Below are 14,000 nucleotides of genomic sequence, written 5' to 3' on the forward strand. Positions count from 1 at the left end.
GCCATACACTTTGTTGGTGAGAATTCAACCAATGACTTTTAGCTACTCCACTTAACACTGGAACTATCTGCTGGTCACAAAATTGTAAACAAATGTGAAATTGTTTTCTTCCATGACTATTAAGTCTGAACGTTCTCATTTTATCCACCAATAAAAATATATACAGAGTGATGTAAACATTCAAAAGTAAAAATAAAACTAGGCAACTTGAATATAAGAAAGGAACCAGTCTTTTCCCAAAGAACATCACGTTTGGTGAATGAACACACACACACTATTTGTAAAACTTACATTGTTCGCTAGTTATAATATTTTATTAGGGAAATGTAAAGTGCTGATCCTGTTCAATCTACTTTGGAGTGGTGCTGAAAGAAAGTTATAAAAAAATGCTGGTAACATACACTTCATGCATTTTCCTTGAAGATTAGATGTTGGCAACTACAATAATATAATCTAGTTTTAAATGTATTAAGTGGAAACACTATACTATATAAATAACACATTCTGTGTTGTTTTTGCTTTAAAAACTGCCCTCATATTAAATAAAAGTAGCTTTACAATAAGATCTCTCCTGCACATATTTTTAAGTGATTGAAAACATGACAAAGTCTTATATTGCATTATGTTCTCATTTTCAGGTTATCTCAATGTCTGAAAATGATTAGAACTAAAAATATCTCAGTGAATTAAAACTTTATTGCGGAATGCCTCACACATCTCTCATCAATGTATACTCACGTTACAGCTCACAAATATCAGTGCTGAGTACCCAGCTGCTGTTTACTTAGAGTTCTGTCACTGAGACCCAAGATTGGATGTTTGCAAAAAATAAAATATCTGAATGACCACATAAACTTAAGTTAGCCCGGAGTACCATCAGTCTATTACAGAAGATGGTGCTGGGCGCACACAGCAGTTTGGCCTTCGGACAGTCTGCAACACTGATCTGAATACATTGCTCTGACGTCTTTTATTTTTTTTACTTGAAGATGTGTCTGAAGAAATGGACTTCCTGTTTTGATTTTGTGCTTTCATTTGTTTCTCATGTTCTCTTATTTGCCGTGTTAGGTGATTCTGAATAGCAATTCCCAGAGCTTCAGGGTCCAGGGATGCTCCATAAACTTCCCAGGTCATACCCTGTTCGTCCCATACAACATCTCGAACACGCTTTGTAGGTTTAGAGTCTGACTGACTACTTTTTGCTCCTTTACTGGAATCTAGTGAAGTAGTTTTGCCATTATTACCAGCAGACTTTTTTGATGTGATTGGCTTGGATTCCTGACTGTTTTTGCTTTTCATATCTGCCTGCGGCATAGATTTCACAGCTTTATTTTCAACTAACACAGCACAAATCTGTGTCTTATTAGAGACTGAATTTACCTTTCCAGGCTTACTGCTCTGCTCAGTAACAATGTCTGCCGGGATTTCACCTTTTCTGCATTCAGAACGCTTATTCTGCACTGCTTCTGAGCTACAGATGACTACAGGTGTGGACTTTTCCCCTGTTATGTGACTGTTTGTTTCTTCTGGGGGGCTGACATTTGAAAGAGAAGAAACTTCTTTCAAATCTGAAGCAGTATTACTTTGAACACACTGTGGTTCATTACCTAGCTTTACCTGAAGCACTTCATTGCTCTTATTATCTGTTGTGCTCACGGCTTCTGAAGGCTGTGTTTTAGGAGAGGTAGTGTAAGGAGAAGATGGCTGCTTCTTTTCTGAAGTGCTAGCCTTTTGAGCTGCAGCAGATTGAAAAGGTTGCTTTATAACACCAAGGGGGCTGCAAGTCTCTCCAGACCGACTGCTAGTCTGAATGTTGATTTGGTACACAGGCTTTGCTTCAGAAAGTGTGGATGTCGAGCTCAGTGATGGCTGGGAGTTATTATTTGTGACTTCTGCAACCTTCAAACAATCTTCTGATACTGTTTGTAATCCTTCCTCATTTTGACAAGCAGCTTTTGAGCATGTTTCTAATATCTGATTTCTTGTTTTTGAGGTGGGAATAGAATACGAGTTCTGATTAACAACATGCTTTTCAGGGTTTACTGTTGCACTAGTGCTATGTGAGTCAACATAATTAGGATATGATAAAGATGATGCTGGCATATAAACATCGTCTACAACACCAGATTCTGAACAGTCTTTTGCTGGGCTTGACTGTACTTGTGGGCTGTAAACTACTTGCAAATGGATGTTTTCCTCCTTTGTGTCACAGGAGGAACTTCCTTTCAAAACTGTCAGCAGAAGACTTGGACTGGTGGCAGCTGATTTGTTCTGGACACTTGCTACGGCCTGGACCTCAGCATCACAAGATCTTCGTAAGCATCTCTGCAATAAGGGACTACTATCAAAGTCAGTGGTCATAGTTGCTATTTCTTTAAATTTACATACAGCTTGTTGATCCTGTACATCTTCTGGAGAAAAATATTCTTTACTGACATCTAGCTTTTCAGCCTGGAGTACTGAATTTAGGGATTTATTCAGTCTGTCTGAAGACTGAAATGTGGTATCTAAATTACACTTAGAAGTCATCATTGTGCTTATCTGGGTTTCTAAATGGATTCCAGATATTATTGCTTTTTCTGGCACTTCTGTTTCTCTCTTTCTTGTTGTCATGGATGACTGTAGCACATCTCTACAGTTTGTAGTTTTTATTGCTTCTTGAAGGCTATCTATCTCAAATGTCACCTCATCCTGAGTCTCCTTTAGAGCAGAGTGAGAATCAGTTCTAGAGCACTGAACAATTCTTGCCTCATTTTCTAAAGTTTTTATAGAGAAAGTTGCTTTAGGTGTGGTAGTTACTTCATTCAAATGACAATGTTGTTCTTTTTCATCAAATCTTTTTATTTCACTTTTCTGAAGAATCGCAGAAGGCCCAGAGTCTGGTAAAATGCTTTCCAACATTGTACCTCCTGGGATAGACTGAGAAAGTCCTTCGCTTTCCTTTACAATAGTTAAATCATTTTCTAGCTGCACTACTTGCAGTGCTGTTTTACAAAACATTTCCTTATCAAGTGTTATGGATGCTCTGGCTACCTGAGCAGGATTTACAGACTCTTCTGAATGTTGTAAATTGCCTTCTGGATTGACTAGGAGCAGACATGAATCCACTAGCACTTGTTTCACAGCCTCATTTGTTGTTAGGGGTAGATCAGCAGATGTTACATTGTATACAGCCCCTGTAGGTTCCATATGTCCTGATGGTTCTGGTGGACTTTTCAATGGGACAGTATTAGAGACATCAAGAGGCAGTTGTTTGTTGTCTTCAAAATTAAAATGCAGCTGTGTAGCTGTTGTATGAGCACTGTTGTCCTTCCCTACAGGACTCAAAGATCTTACATGCTGGCTGTTCATAGTAGGATCATTCTGCAATGGCTGCTTTGCTGTAAAACTCATTTTGGCAAAATGTTGGCAATGCTATTCTCTGACAGAATCTGTGGTCCTGCTTCCCTGTTGTAGAATTTTTAAATTAGGTGGTGATTCCAGATCACCTTTCAGCATTCTTTCAGTTGTCTTGTGACCAGCACTGCTAGATCAGATGTTGCTGAATCATAGTCATTTGTTAATACTAATTAATGTTGCAGAGCTTGAAGGCACGGGGTAACTTTTTACCTTTATCTATACTCTTTCACAGTTAACAATTCTGCTAGTTGGATATCAGTATGACTTAATGGATGCTGGATTCCAGCTGTTAGAAGAATCCTTGTGAGAGCAATCTTCACTGGTTTTACATGCTGTCACATTATGGAAAAGTCTTCTGCACTGCAGAATAATGAAAGGGTATTTTAGGAGTAGTTTCCTTGTAAATGTTCAGACTCCTACAAATTACAACAGAAAGTACACATTAAGACTTCAATGCATTTGTTTGATTACAATACGCAAGATAAACAAACTTTTTATGCAGAACTGAATTTAGCAGGGGGTGTTAGCTTTAGGCCAGCTCAAAATTTTAGGACAGATGTGTAATGTGAAACTGAGTTTATTTTAATAAGAAACACAAACAAACCAATATGAACACTTCTGTCTTAAAATAGAGACAAAACAATACTCTAGCCACCATATGGGCTTCACTAAGAATCCTAATCCTAAGTATGCTTAAGGATCAACAAACAGAGCTCAAAAGGCAACAATTCAGCTCAGTTTGCAAGTACCAGACAAATTACTCAGAACAGTTTGTAGAAGTTAAAGAATTCAGTACCTTTTGTCAAAATGATTTCCACAAGCTTGTTTCTCCTTGTTCCACAAAAAGCTTTATTCCGACAGAGAAAACATCCAAGTAGGCACAAGAATAGATGGGCTTCCCCTGACCTACAGAAAATTAACAAGTCAGGTGACATAATTGATCTCAAACAATTAAAGTGAAAAAACATTTAAAAATATTAAAAAAAACTGTCAGTGTTTCACAGATATCCTCTTTATTAACACTTTATAATACAATCATTGAGTGCTGGGGAGGCAAAGGCATTAAGCACAACTTGTCAACTTTACTTTACTCCCTGACTACATAAAGACACCAGAGTATACCTCAAAAACAGTAACAAAGCTTGGATACAATTTCACAAGAGTAAAACCCAAAAGGACAAACAAAACTACCTTAAACTACGCAACAAGGCCAAAAAGCTCATTAAAACAGAGAAAATCTTCTACTATCAAAATATTCAAAATAAACATGCTAACCCCCCAAAACTTTTGGGCAGCAATCAACTCTGTTTTACAACCCAGGAAAACATCCACCCCCACAACCAAAACAGGAGACAACCAAGACAATATCCCCACCCAATTCAATAAATACTTTACAGAAACAATCCAAGCACTAGCTAATAACCAAACTAATACTAATCATCCCACCCCAACAAAAGTCTCTATTCCACATGAAACACAAGATAACAGCACCCACTTTAACTTTCATTCATTATCAATTAAGACCATTTGAAAACTTCTCCAAAAACTCAAACCCACCACCCTGGCCAACGATAACCTACCCGCTGAGTATCTACAATTAGACGCAGAAGCTATAGCCTATCCTGTTACTATACTTATTAACAGAGCCATCTCAGAATGCACAGTACCCCATTTATGGAAAATATCCCATATAATACTACTACATAAAGGGGGAAACTCCTTTGAATTCAATAACTATCGGCCTATAGCTATACTATCCCCATTATCAAAAATCCTTGAGAGGGTAATACACACAACTGATGGAATATCTGCTAGAAAACAAATGACTATCTACACAGCAACATGGCATTAGACCCTTCATAGTACCACCACTGCACTTACATCATTCACTAACACCATCAATCATCACAGAAATAATGGACTTCTGCTACATTCTTAGACTTATCCAAAGCTTTCGACAGGGTTAACCACCTTAAACTTCTTCAGTCACTTTCTACCTTAAACCTCAGTACCTACTCTATTACATGGTTCAAGAGCTATCTATCAGGTAGACAGCAGGCAGTACAATGGCAGAACCAAATATCCTCCCTACTGCATGTTTTCCTAGGAGTCCCCCAAAGCTCCAGCTCAGGTCCTTTACTCTTCACTCTTTTCACCAATCAACTCCCATCTGCCACACCTAAAGCCTCTATAGTCCAATATGCGTATGACACCATTATAATATGTGCAGCCCCCACACTCAATCGTCTCCGCTCCCAAACTCAAGAATGCTTCTCACTAGCCGAAACTTGGTTCACCAATCATCAGCTCATTCTTAACCCATCTAAAACAAAATTACTCCTCTTCAGCTCTCACAGATCCTTCACCCTAACAGAGAACTTTGCTATCACCTCCAACAACAAAACTGTTACTGCCCTAACCACCCACACCAAACTGCTAGGCGTTGAAATAGCCAACCACATTAGATTTGATTTTCACATTGCCCATACCATAAAAAAAGTTCACAAAAAACTTGGACTGCTCTTGCAACAAACACTATCTCTCAAAGCAATCTAAAACAATAATAGTCAGGACACATCTGCTATCTACCTTGCTTTACGCTTCCCCTGTGCTCACTAACCTTCATAAAATGTATCTAAACAAACTTGAATCCTGCTATAATAAGACAGCTAGATTTGTTACAGAATCATCCTACAGAACTCATCACTGTGAGTCTCTCAACAAGCTTAACTGGTTAGAACTCCAACTATTACTTAAAATATATCAAGTTTCACTAGCACACAAAATATTAAACCACTCAGACAAATTCCCAGCTCTTATACATCCTTACACCACAAGAACCTTGAGATTTAGCACCCTAAATCACCTAGAGGTCACCAAATTTAACAATAAGGCAGGAAAATCTGTCTACAGCCATACTCTCTCTAAACTCTGGAACTCTCTTCCTACCCACCTAACATCCAACAACACTACCAAACAATTTAAGTGGTAGAGTTGTTGGTTGGATAAAAACAGAGATTGCAGCTAACTCCCATACACCATAATAACAATTGCTTTTTTCTCACTCTATCTACAGTCTAATCATGACTATATGAAATGAAATGCTTTTGGCTCTCAAGTTAAGATAGCAGTACCAACTACTTTTCCCACAAGTCTAATAACCACTGTATGGATTCTATGTACAGCTTATCATATTTGGAATGTATTATGTAATGTCCTACCTTGTGCTGTTCATATTTACTCTGAGTGTGTGCAGTTTGCTGTCATTTAATTATAATGTTAGTCTGCATGAAATTAAAGTTAATTCTAAATCTTTGAGATGTTGTGAATGTATTATGTACTTGGAGCTTTTCTCCCCGAGCCTCCACTGAAAATGGAGCTGTGTCCAATCGGACTTTACCAGTTAACAAATGTAAAATAAAATAACATAAATAAAATAAATAAAATTTACTTCTATGATCTAATCCATTTATCATGTCACTACCTCATATGCTTTCTATTACACTGTTTAATGTTCAGTGCTATGGATACAAAACCTCAGGGTCCACTAGTGGTCATTTAACAGTTTTCTGTACTGTAAACCAGGTTCAAAGACCCAGTGGGGAAAAAAAAGAATCGAGACTTTTTAAAGCTCTCCAAATTGCCCATGAATCTAATGTGAAATGGTTGCATGTTCCAAAGCTGTACAACCATGACGTGAAATAGCTTACAATGGCAGACCTAAACCATGGCATGTTAAGAAAAAGATTTTGATTTCTTGTTCTAGGGTTATATTTCAAAGAGTTAATACATATAAAGATGCCAATTCTTCATAATCCAACATATAAAAAAACAATCATTTGAAATTACAACAGACTTTGGAATGCTTATATGGTACATTTTTTTTTTTTTTTAAATAGCATTATGTTCATACACCCTAGCATTCAAATGTCTGGTGGTCTAACCAATGTAAAAGACATCACAGGTGGTGTATATCCAGCCAAATAAACCAGATATTCTCATTTACAATTAAAATCACCTGGCATTTGATTGGATCCCAAGTATTTTCACAGTGAAAGGTTGAGATGTTTGCTATAAATATACATTGTTTACAAGAACTACATGAGAAACAACTTGTACTTCTAGTGTCATCTAATATACTCAATGATCTGTCTCTAAATTTTCTTATTCACAGTATGTGGAGTGCTGCCTACATTTCGAACTTCACTACCTGCTAGTAGTATTTTGTAATTTTGTATGATGGCAGGAGTATCCAAGCTATACTACAATTTAACACACTACCTAAAGCTATGTTAATATCACAAGCAGTATCAATAAAAGTATTAAGAACACTGATTACAGCTAAGGGATCATAAAGCCTCAGACCTACCACTAATACCTTCTTTCTCTTTGTTATCAGAGAATGACTTTTAGATAACCTCTTCACTACATTTGTCTAAGGCACTTCATCTCTGAACAAAAAAAAAAAATCTAATTCTTCTCACCAATTCTACTTTCACCACACTGGTTTCTATAAATGAAGGATTCATGGTCTATATGTGAGCCATTCTTACCTCACTTCCTATAACAGGTGGTAGTAAGCAATACTTTCTGCTGGCTCTACTTGTCTCTTAATAGCCCTCCAGGAAACTGGAAGCTAATATTAGCTGTGCTCTCCATAGAGTCATATGCTGGTTTCATGCAAATTTCTAGTTCATCTCAATGTAGATCTTAGTTATGATTTTTCAGTGCATACTATATTTTTGATAATGTTTAATCAGATTTCCTACTCAGGAAGGCAGCCTAGTCGGCCTCAATATGGATTCTTCTTTTTCAGGTACTGTGATGGCAACTTACAAACACGTGGCATGGGGTACAGGATGTTTTGATCCCTGCATTAACACATTCCATATCTAGATCTGTAACAAGGCTTTATAACAATTTGTAACACTCAGCAAGAATAGTGAAAACATATGACAATTGAATTGCACAGAAAAAAACCTATCATTAGACAGAACAAAATATTATTTGCCCACAATTTTTTAATGGGCTAACTTTAATATATATATATATATATATATATATATATATATATATATATCTAGGTTTACTATCAATATGTCGAATGTCAAAACAATTTTTGTTCAGCATATTGAAAGTAAACTGCGGAAATTAAAAAAATGAACAGGACACAATGTCGAATCTGCTGATCGAATTCGGCAGATTCTACATTGTTTCTGAACACATCACGTGATGTCAGTATAGGAACTAACGTAAACAAAACTCCTATAGCTGACATCAAGTTTTTGCAGGTGGGCAAGCCCCCCCTGCACCCCCCACACCACTCGCTAACTATATATTCCAACTCCGAGATCACGCTACAGTGAGGTAAGGGATGAATTTCCCAAACCGCACTTTACCGCAATCTCTATACATTTCTTTGAATTTATATTAGCAAATGCAAAGTGCATTCGCTAATATAAACATTCAAATATTGAGATGTTCAAGAAGATGAACATTCGAACATCTGTGTTTCGGATTTTCATCTGCGAACATCTCAACGTCGCTATTTTGATAGTAAACTATATATATATATATATATATATATATATATATATATATATATATATACACATACATATATATATATATCTATATATATATATATATATATATATATGTGTGTGTGTGTGTGTGTGTGTGTAGATGGGTTCCTATTAGAAGAGCAAATGCTTAAAATAGCAAACGCTCTTCTAGTGAACTTGAAAACCTGAAACCGCAAAATGTTGAAGGAATGGAACAGCGATTTTTTCCCAGGGAAAAAAATTGCTGGGCCATTTTCGGGACTTTGCTGTTTCTCCACTGTGGTGCGATCTTGGAGTTGGTATATTTAAGTTGGGGTTGTGTGGGGGGCCAAGCCCTCCACTTTATTTTGTTTATACATTTTTTTTTTGATCATGTCAAACCCAGATTTGATGAATATGCTTCACCTCAAAAAATCTAGATCCGTCAGAGCCACAAGGGCAGGAGACTTAAACCTCGACACGGCTATTAATAGGACGTGCTGGAGGGATAGATTCATCACCCAAAGACTCCCTATGCTGTGGAATAAAATCCCGGTATATGTGAGGCAGAGCACCTCATTGGCCTTGTTCAAGAGAAATCTTGACCAATGGATGGGAGATCGCAGATATACCCCAGGGATTACCTCAGTGTCACTGCTCGACAGAGGCACAGCAAAATAATGGGTATAGTTCCCCATACTAAAGGGTATAAGCGTAAGCCACAAAACTATGGGCTAGGCTTGTAAATGCCCTCGGGCAGATAGCCTAGTATGAACCTATGAACCTATCAGTGATTTTTTTTCCCTGGGAAAAAAACACTGATCCAAGCCTTCGACATTTTGAAGTTTCGGGTTTTTCAATTCGATAGAACAGCGTTCACTATTTTAAGCGTTCGCTCTTCAAATATAGACCCTATATATATAAAAACATGTTTAAAACATTTGCGTTTGATCTACATAAAATAACAATAATATTAATATTAGTTTTTTATGATTGTAATGTTTAAATGTTAAACATGTCAACTTCCCATGTAAAATTCCTGACTGAATTTATTGTTAACATGTCAAAAAAAAGAAGTTATGTACCTACCATAGCGTTCCATGTTAGTGGTCCTTCATCTCGCCTTCCTTCTTGCTGGATGGGCTCAGAGTTGATCCTCGGCTCCGACTCGGCCACTTTCTATAGCTCGAGAGCTCTTTATTGGCTTAAGGCTACCCTTATCCCAGAATGCCCAGCATCAGCTACCCAGATCTCATTTGAGATAGCTCACACTAGACATAATCACAGAAGATAATCCATTATTATTAAACCTGGATATACAGTAAATTGTCATGGTTTGCTTGGGAAGCAGCTAAGAACAAAACAAGTTAGCCAGTGAAACTATTGAAAAACTCCTCTCAATCCTCGAAGAAGGGGGAAGAAGGGAGGGACGCAAGAAGGAAGGCGAGATGAAGGACAACTAACATGGAACGTTATGGTAGGTACATAACTTCTTTATGTTAAGCTGTCCAATCTCACCTTCATTCTTGCTGGATGGGACAGTGTCCCTAGCACGTCAATCTTGGGTAGCTCATTAGAACAGACTCTTCAGAACCGTGGAACCAAAGGAAGTCCTGCCCCGGGAGATCACATCTACTTTGTAATGAGAAATAAATGTATGAGGATCTGCCCAAGCAGCTGCTGCACAAATTGAATCTATGGGCAATCCAGATTGAAAATCTATCGAAGTAGCTACTGACCTGGTTGTAAGTATAGGCAATGGTGTCTGATAACCATTTTGACAAGTTACTTTAGAAACTGGAAGGCCTTGTTTGTTGTTAGTAAATGAAAGGGACAACTGATCTGATTTTCTCAGCTCTTTAGTTCTACGGAGACAGAAATGTAGTTGTCTATGCACATCCAATAGGTGTAATCTGTATTCTGCCTTGTTAGAATGATTAGGGAAAAAGACAGGAAGTTCAATGGATTGATTCAAATTGTGTTCTGAACAAACTTTAGGTAGAAAAGATGGGTTGGTTCTCAAAAAACCTCTGTCTTTGTGAAAAAACAGGTATGGAGGGCAAACATAGGGCATGGAGTTCTGAAACACATCTGGCAGAAGTAATAGCATCTAGGAAAAGAGTTTTCCAAGAGAGAAATTTCAAAGAACATGATGCTGCTGTTTCAAAGGGTGGCAGTATCAAGGAGGCCAGGACCAAATTGAGATCCCAAGGTGGAAGGGGCTCTTTCATTGGGGGTCTAAGTAGAGATGTACCTCTCATGAAGGACTTACAGAGTTTGTAAGACATTATGCTTGAGTTAAAAACTCTGATGTGAAAATTTGAAATGGCAGTTAGTTGTTCTCTGATGGTAGCAGCAGCTGCACCAGATCGAAACAGTTCTGCTAAGAAATCCAAAATTTTGTGTACAGGAGCTGTAAAAGGATCTAAATTCCTGGATTCTGCCCAGTAAGGGAATCTTTTCCATTTGCTAGTATAAACTTTTCTTGTAGTTGTCTTATGGGAGGAAACAATAACATCACGCACTGCTGGGGAAATATTGGGGAGCCTGGCTAAGATTGGAAGTAGAGTAACCAAACTGTGAGCATGAGAGATTGGAGGGATTGGTGTAACCCACCTGACTGATGAATCAAGAGGTCCGAAACTGCGTCCAGAACCCAAGGCTGGGCTAGAAGGTGGGGGTGAAGGAATGGAAACCAAATCTGCTGAGGCCAATAGGGGGCAATGAGGATCATTTTGCAACACAAGGATTTTGCTTTCTGAATGACTTTTGGAATTAGGGGGAAGGGGGGAATGCATAAAGGAGTCCCTGAGGCCATTCCTGGACTACAGCATCTCTGGGTGTCTGACCTGGAGAAGGAACAAGGGAGAAGTAGCTGCTGCATTTGTTGTTGAGGGGAGAGGCAACGAGATTGCAGCAAGGCTAGCCCCATTTGCGGAAAATAAGATCCACAATTTGCTGTTTCAGAGACCACTCGTGCGGCATGAGGATAGCCCTGTTGAGCCTGTCTGCTATTATGTTGGATTTCCCAGGGATATGCGTTGCTGTCAGAAAACGTTGGGAGGAAATCACCCATTGCCACAGTCTGAGGGCCTCTCAGCACAAGGGGTAAGACCTGGTTTTGCCCTGTTTGTTGATGTACCGAACCACTGACATGTTGTCCGTCTGTATCCCAACAGTCCTGGCAGGGAGAAAGTCTTGATGAGCTTGCAATGCTAGGAGCACTGCTCCCACCTCCAGGACTTTGATGTGCAAGTGGTACTCATGAGGTACCTTGCCTTGGACTGTCTTCCCTAGATTATGCCCCCCTCACCCTATCAGGGAAGCGTCCATGGTCACTGTGGCCACCGGATGGGATTCCATGAAAGGTCAGCCCTGAGTCACTAGTGGGGAGACCATCCACCAGGAAAGGTGTATTTTGCAAGACTCCACAATTAGCATCATGTGAAACATGGATAATTCCTGGAAGGACCATTGTGTGAAAAGAATCCACTGAAGGATTCTCATGTGAAAGCGTGCTACGGGAACTAGAGGAATGGCTGCTGTCATGGACCCTAGAGCTTGAAGGACATATTTGACTTGAATTCTTTTGCTCCTCAGGAGAAGTGACACTTGTTGTCGAATAATGGAAACTCTTTCCTGAGGCAATTTTACAATCATTTTTTTTGTGTCTAGCTCTGCTCCTATGTATGTAGTAGATTGACAGGGCAACAAGGCAAATTATTCAAAGTTTATTGTGATGCCTAGTTGAGCACAGGATGTGATGGTGTAATCTCATGTCTCTATAAGTTGTTGCTTGGTGGTAGCGGTGAGGAGCTAGTCATCTAGATAAGGAAACACCTTGAATCCTAGACGTCTCAGGTGAGCCATAACTACTACCATACATTTGGTGAACACCCTGGGGGCTGTGGTGAGACCAAAGGGCAGAGCTCTGAATTGGTAATGACTGGCCCCTAGCCGGAAGCATAGAAATCTCCTGGACCGTCTGTACATTTTTATGATAGTACGCGTCCTGAAGCTTTATGGAGCACATCCAATTGTCCTGACCCAGAAAGGGGAGAACGGACTGCAGTGTTACCATCCAGAACTTTTCTTTTTGTACAGATTTGTTTAATCTGCTGAGATCCAGAATTGGTCTCCAGTCCCCTGTCTTTTTGGGCACTAAAAAGAATCTTGAGTAAGTTCCGGATCCGTCTTGGTCTGCGGGGACTTCCTGGATGGCTCTTTTTTCTAGCAGTCTTGAAACTTCTGTGACTGCCTAATCCCTTAGATTATGTCGAACATCTGGGATGTATTTTTTTGAAACAAGAGGGGGCTGATGGAAGGGAATTTTGTAACCTCTGGATATAATGGATAGTACCCATTTGTCTTTTGTAATATGTTGCCAGGCGATTGGGTACAATGAAAGCTTTCCCCCGACTGCCTCCAGAGTTGAGCAGTCAGGCATCCCTTCAGGGATGTTGATAGGGTTTGGAAGAGAATGCATCTCTGTCACCCTGATTTTGCAGACCCCCCCTCTGCCACAAGGGCGGTGTCTGTCATTGTTACTGTTTCCCTCTCTGCCCATTGGGGGAAAAGTCACCACGTGTGTCAGGCAAGGGTCCCTGGGGTTTTTGAAACCACATCTTTCCACCCTTCTGACCCTTTGGGTATGGTCTGTTAGGAATGGAAAAATGAATTCCCACATTGGAGACCATCTTGCCTTCCTGCTGGCACCTGGTAAGCGTTTCTTTCACCTGAGGCCCAAAGAGAGAGGAGCCATCAAAGGGGGTATTGGTGAAAGATGCTCTGAAAGGTTCCGCAAACTGACAAAGCCGCAGCCAAGAGTGTCTCCTAAGAGCCACTCATGTTCCTGCAGCTCTGCTCGCTCCATAGTCTGCATATGAAATAAGCCTCATGGAGGAGTTGACCACTGAATTTAAAGTCGCAAGCTGGGTAGCTACCTTGGCTGAAGCTCCCTCAGCTGTGGGATCTTGTAGGGTATCTCCAAGCTCTTTTAGGAGATCCCTCTGAAGTCTAGTAAAATGGGAAAGATAGTTCAGGGACCTAAGGGAGAAG

The 14,000-nt window shown here is 39.4% G+C and overlaps 1 protein-coding gene across 1 annotated transcript; it reads right to left on the minus strand.

Annotated features, from left to right (window-relative positions):
- Nucleotides 1-287: 287 nt before the first annotated feature.
- Nucleotides 288-4,307, minus strand: GPRIN3 (GPRIN family member 3). Its single transcript, XM_044061453.1, has 2 exons — nucleotides 4,196-4,307; nucleotides 288-3,815 (listed from the first exon to the last, which is right to left on the minus strand). The coding sequence occupies exon 2, from the start codon at nucleotides 3,391-3,393 to the stop codon at nucleotides 877-879; it is 2,517 nt and encodes an 838-aa protein (XP_043917388.1). The 5' UTR covers nucleotides 3,394-3,815; nucleotides 4,196-4,307; the 3' UTR covers nucleotides 288-876.
- Nucleotides 4,308-14,000: the final 9,693 nt, after the last annotated feature.

Source organism: Protopterus annectens, chromosome 2.part0 (assembly GCF_019279795.1).
Source record: "Protopterus annectens isolate FY-2018-M chromosome 2.part0, PAN1.0, whole genome shotgun sequence".
NCBI lineage: Eukaryota > Metazoa > Chordata > Ceratodontiformes > Protopteridae > Protopterus > Protopterus annectens.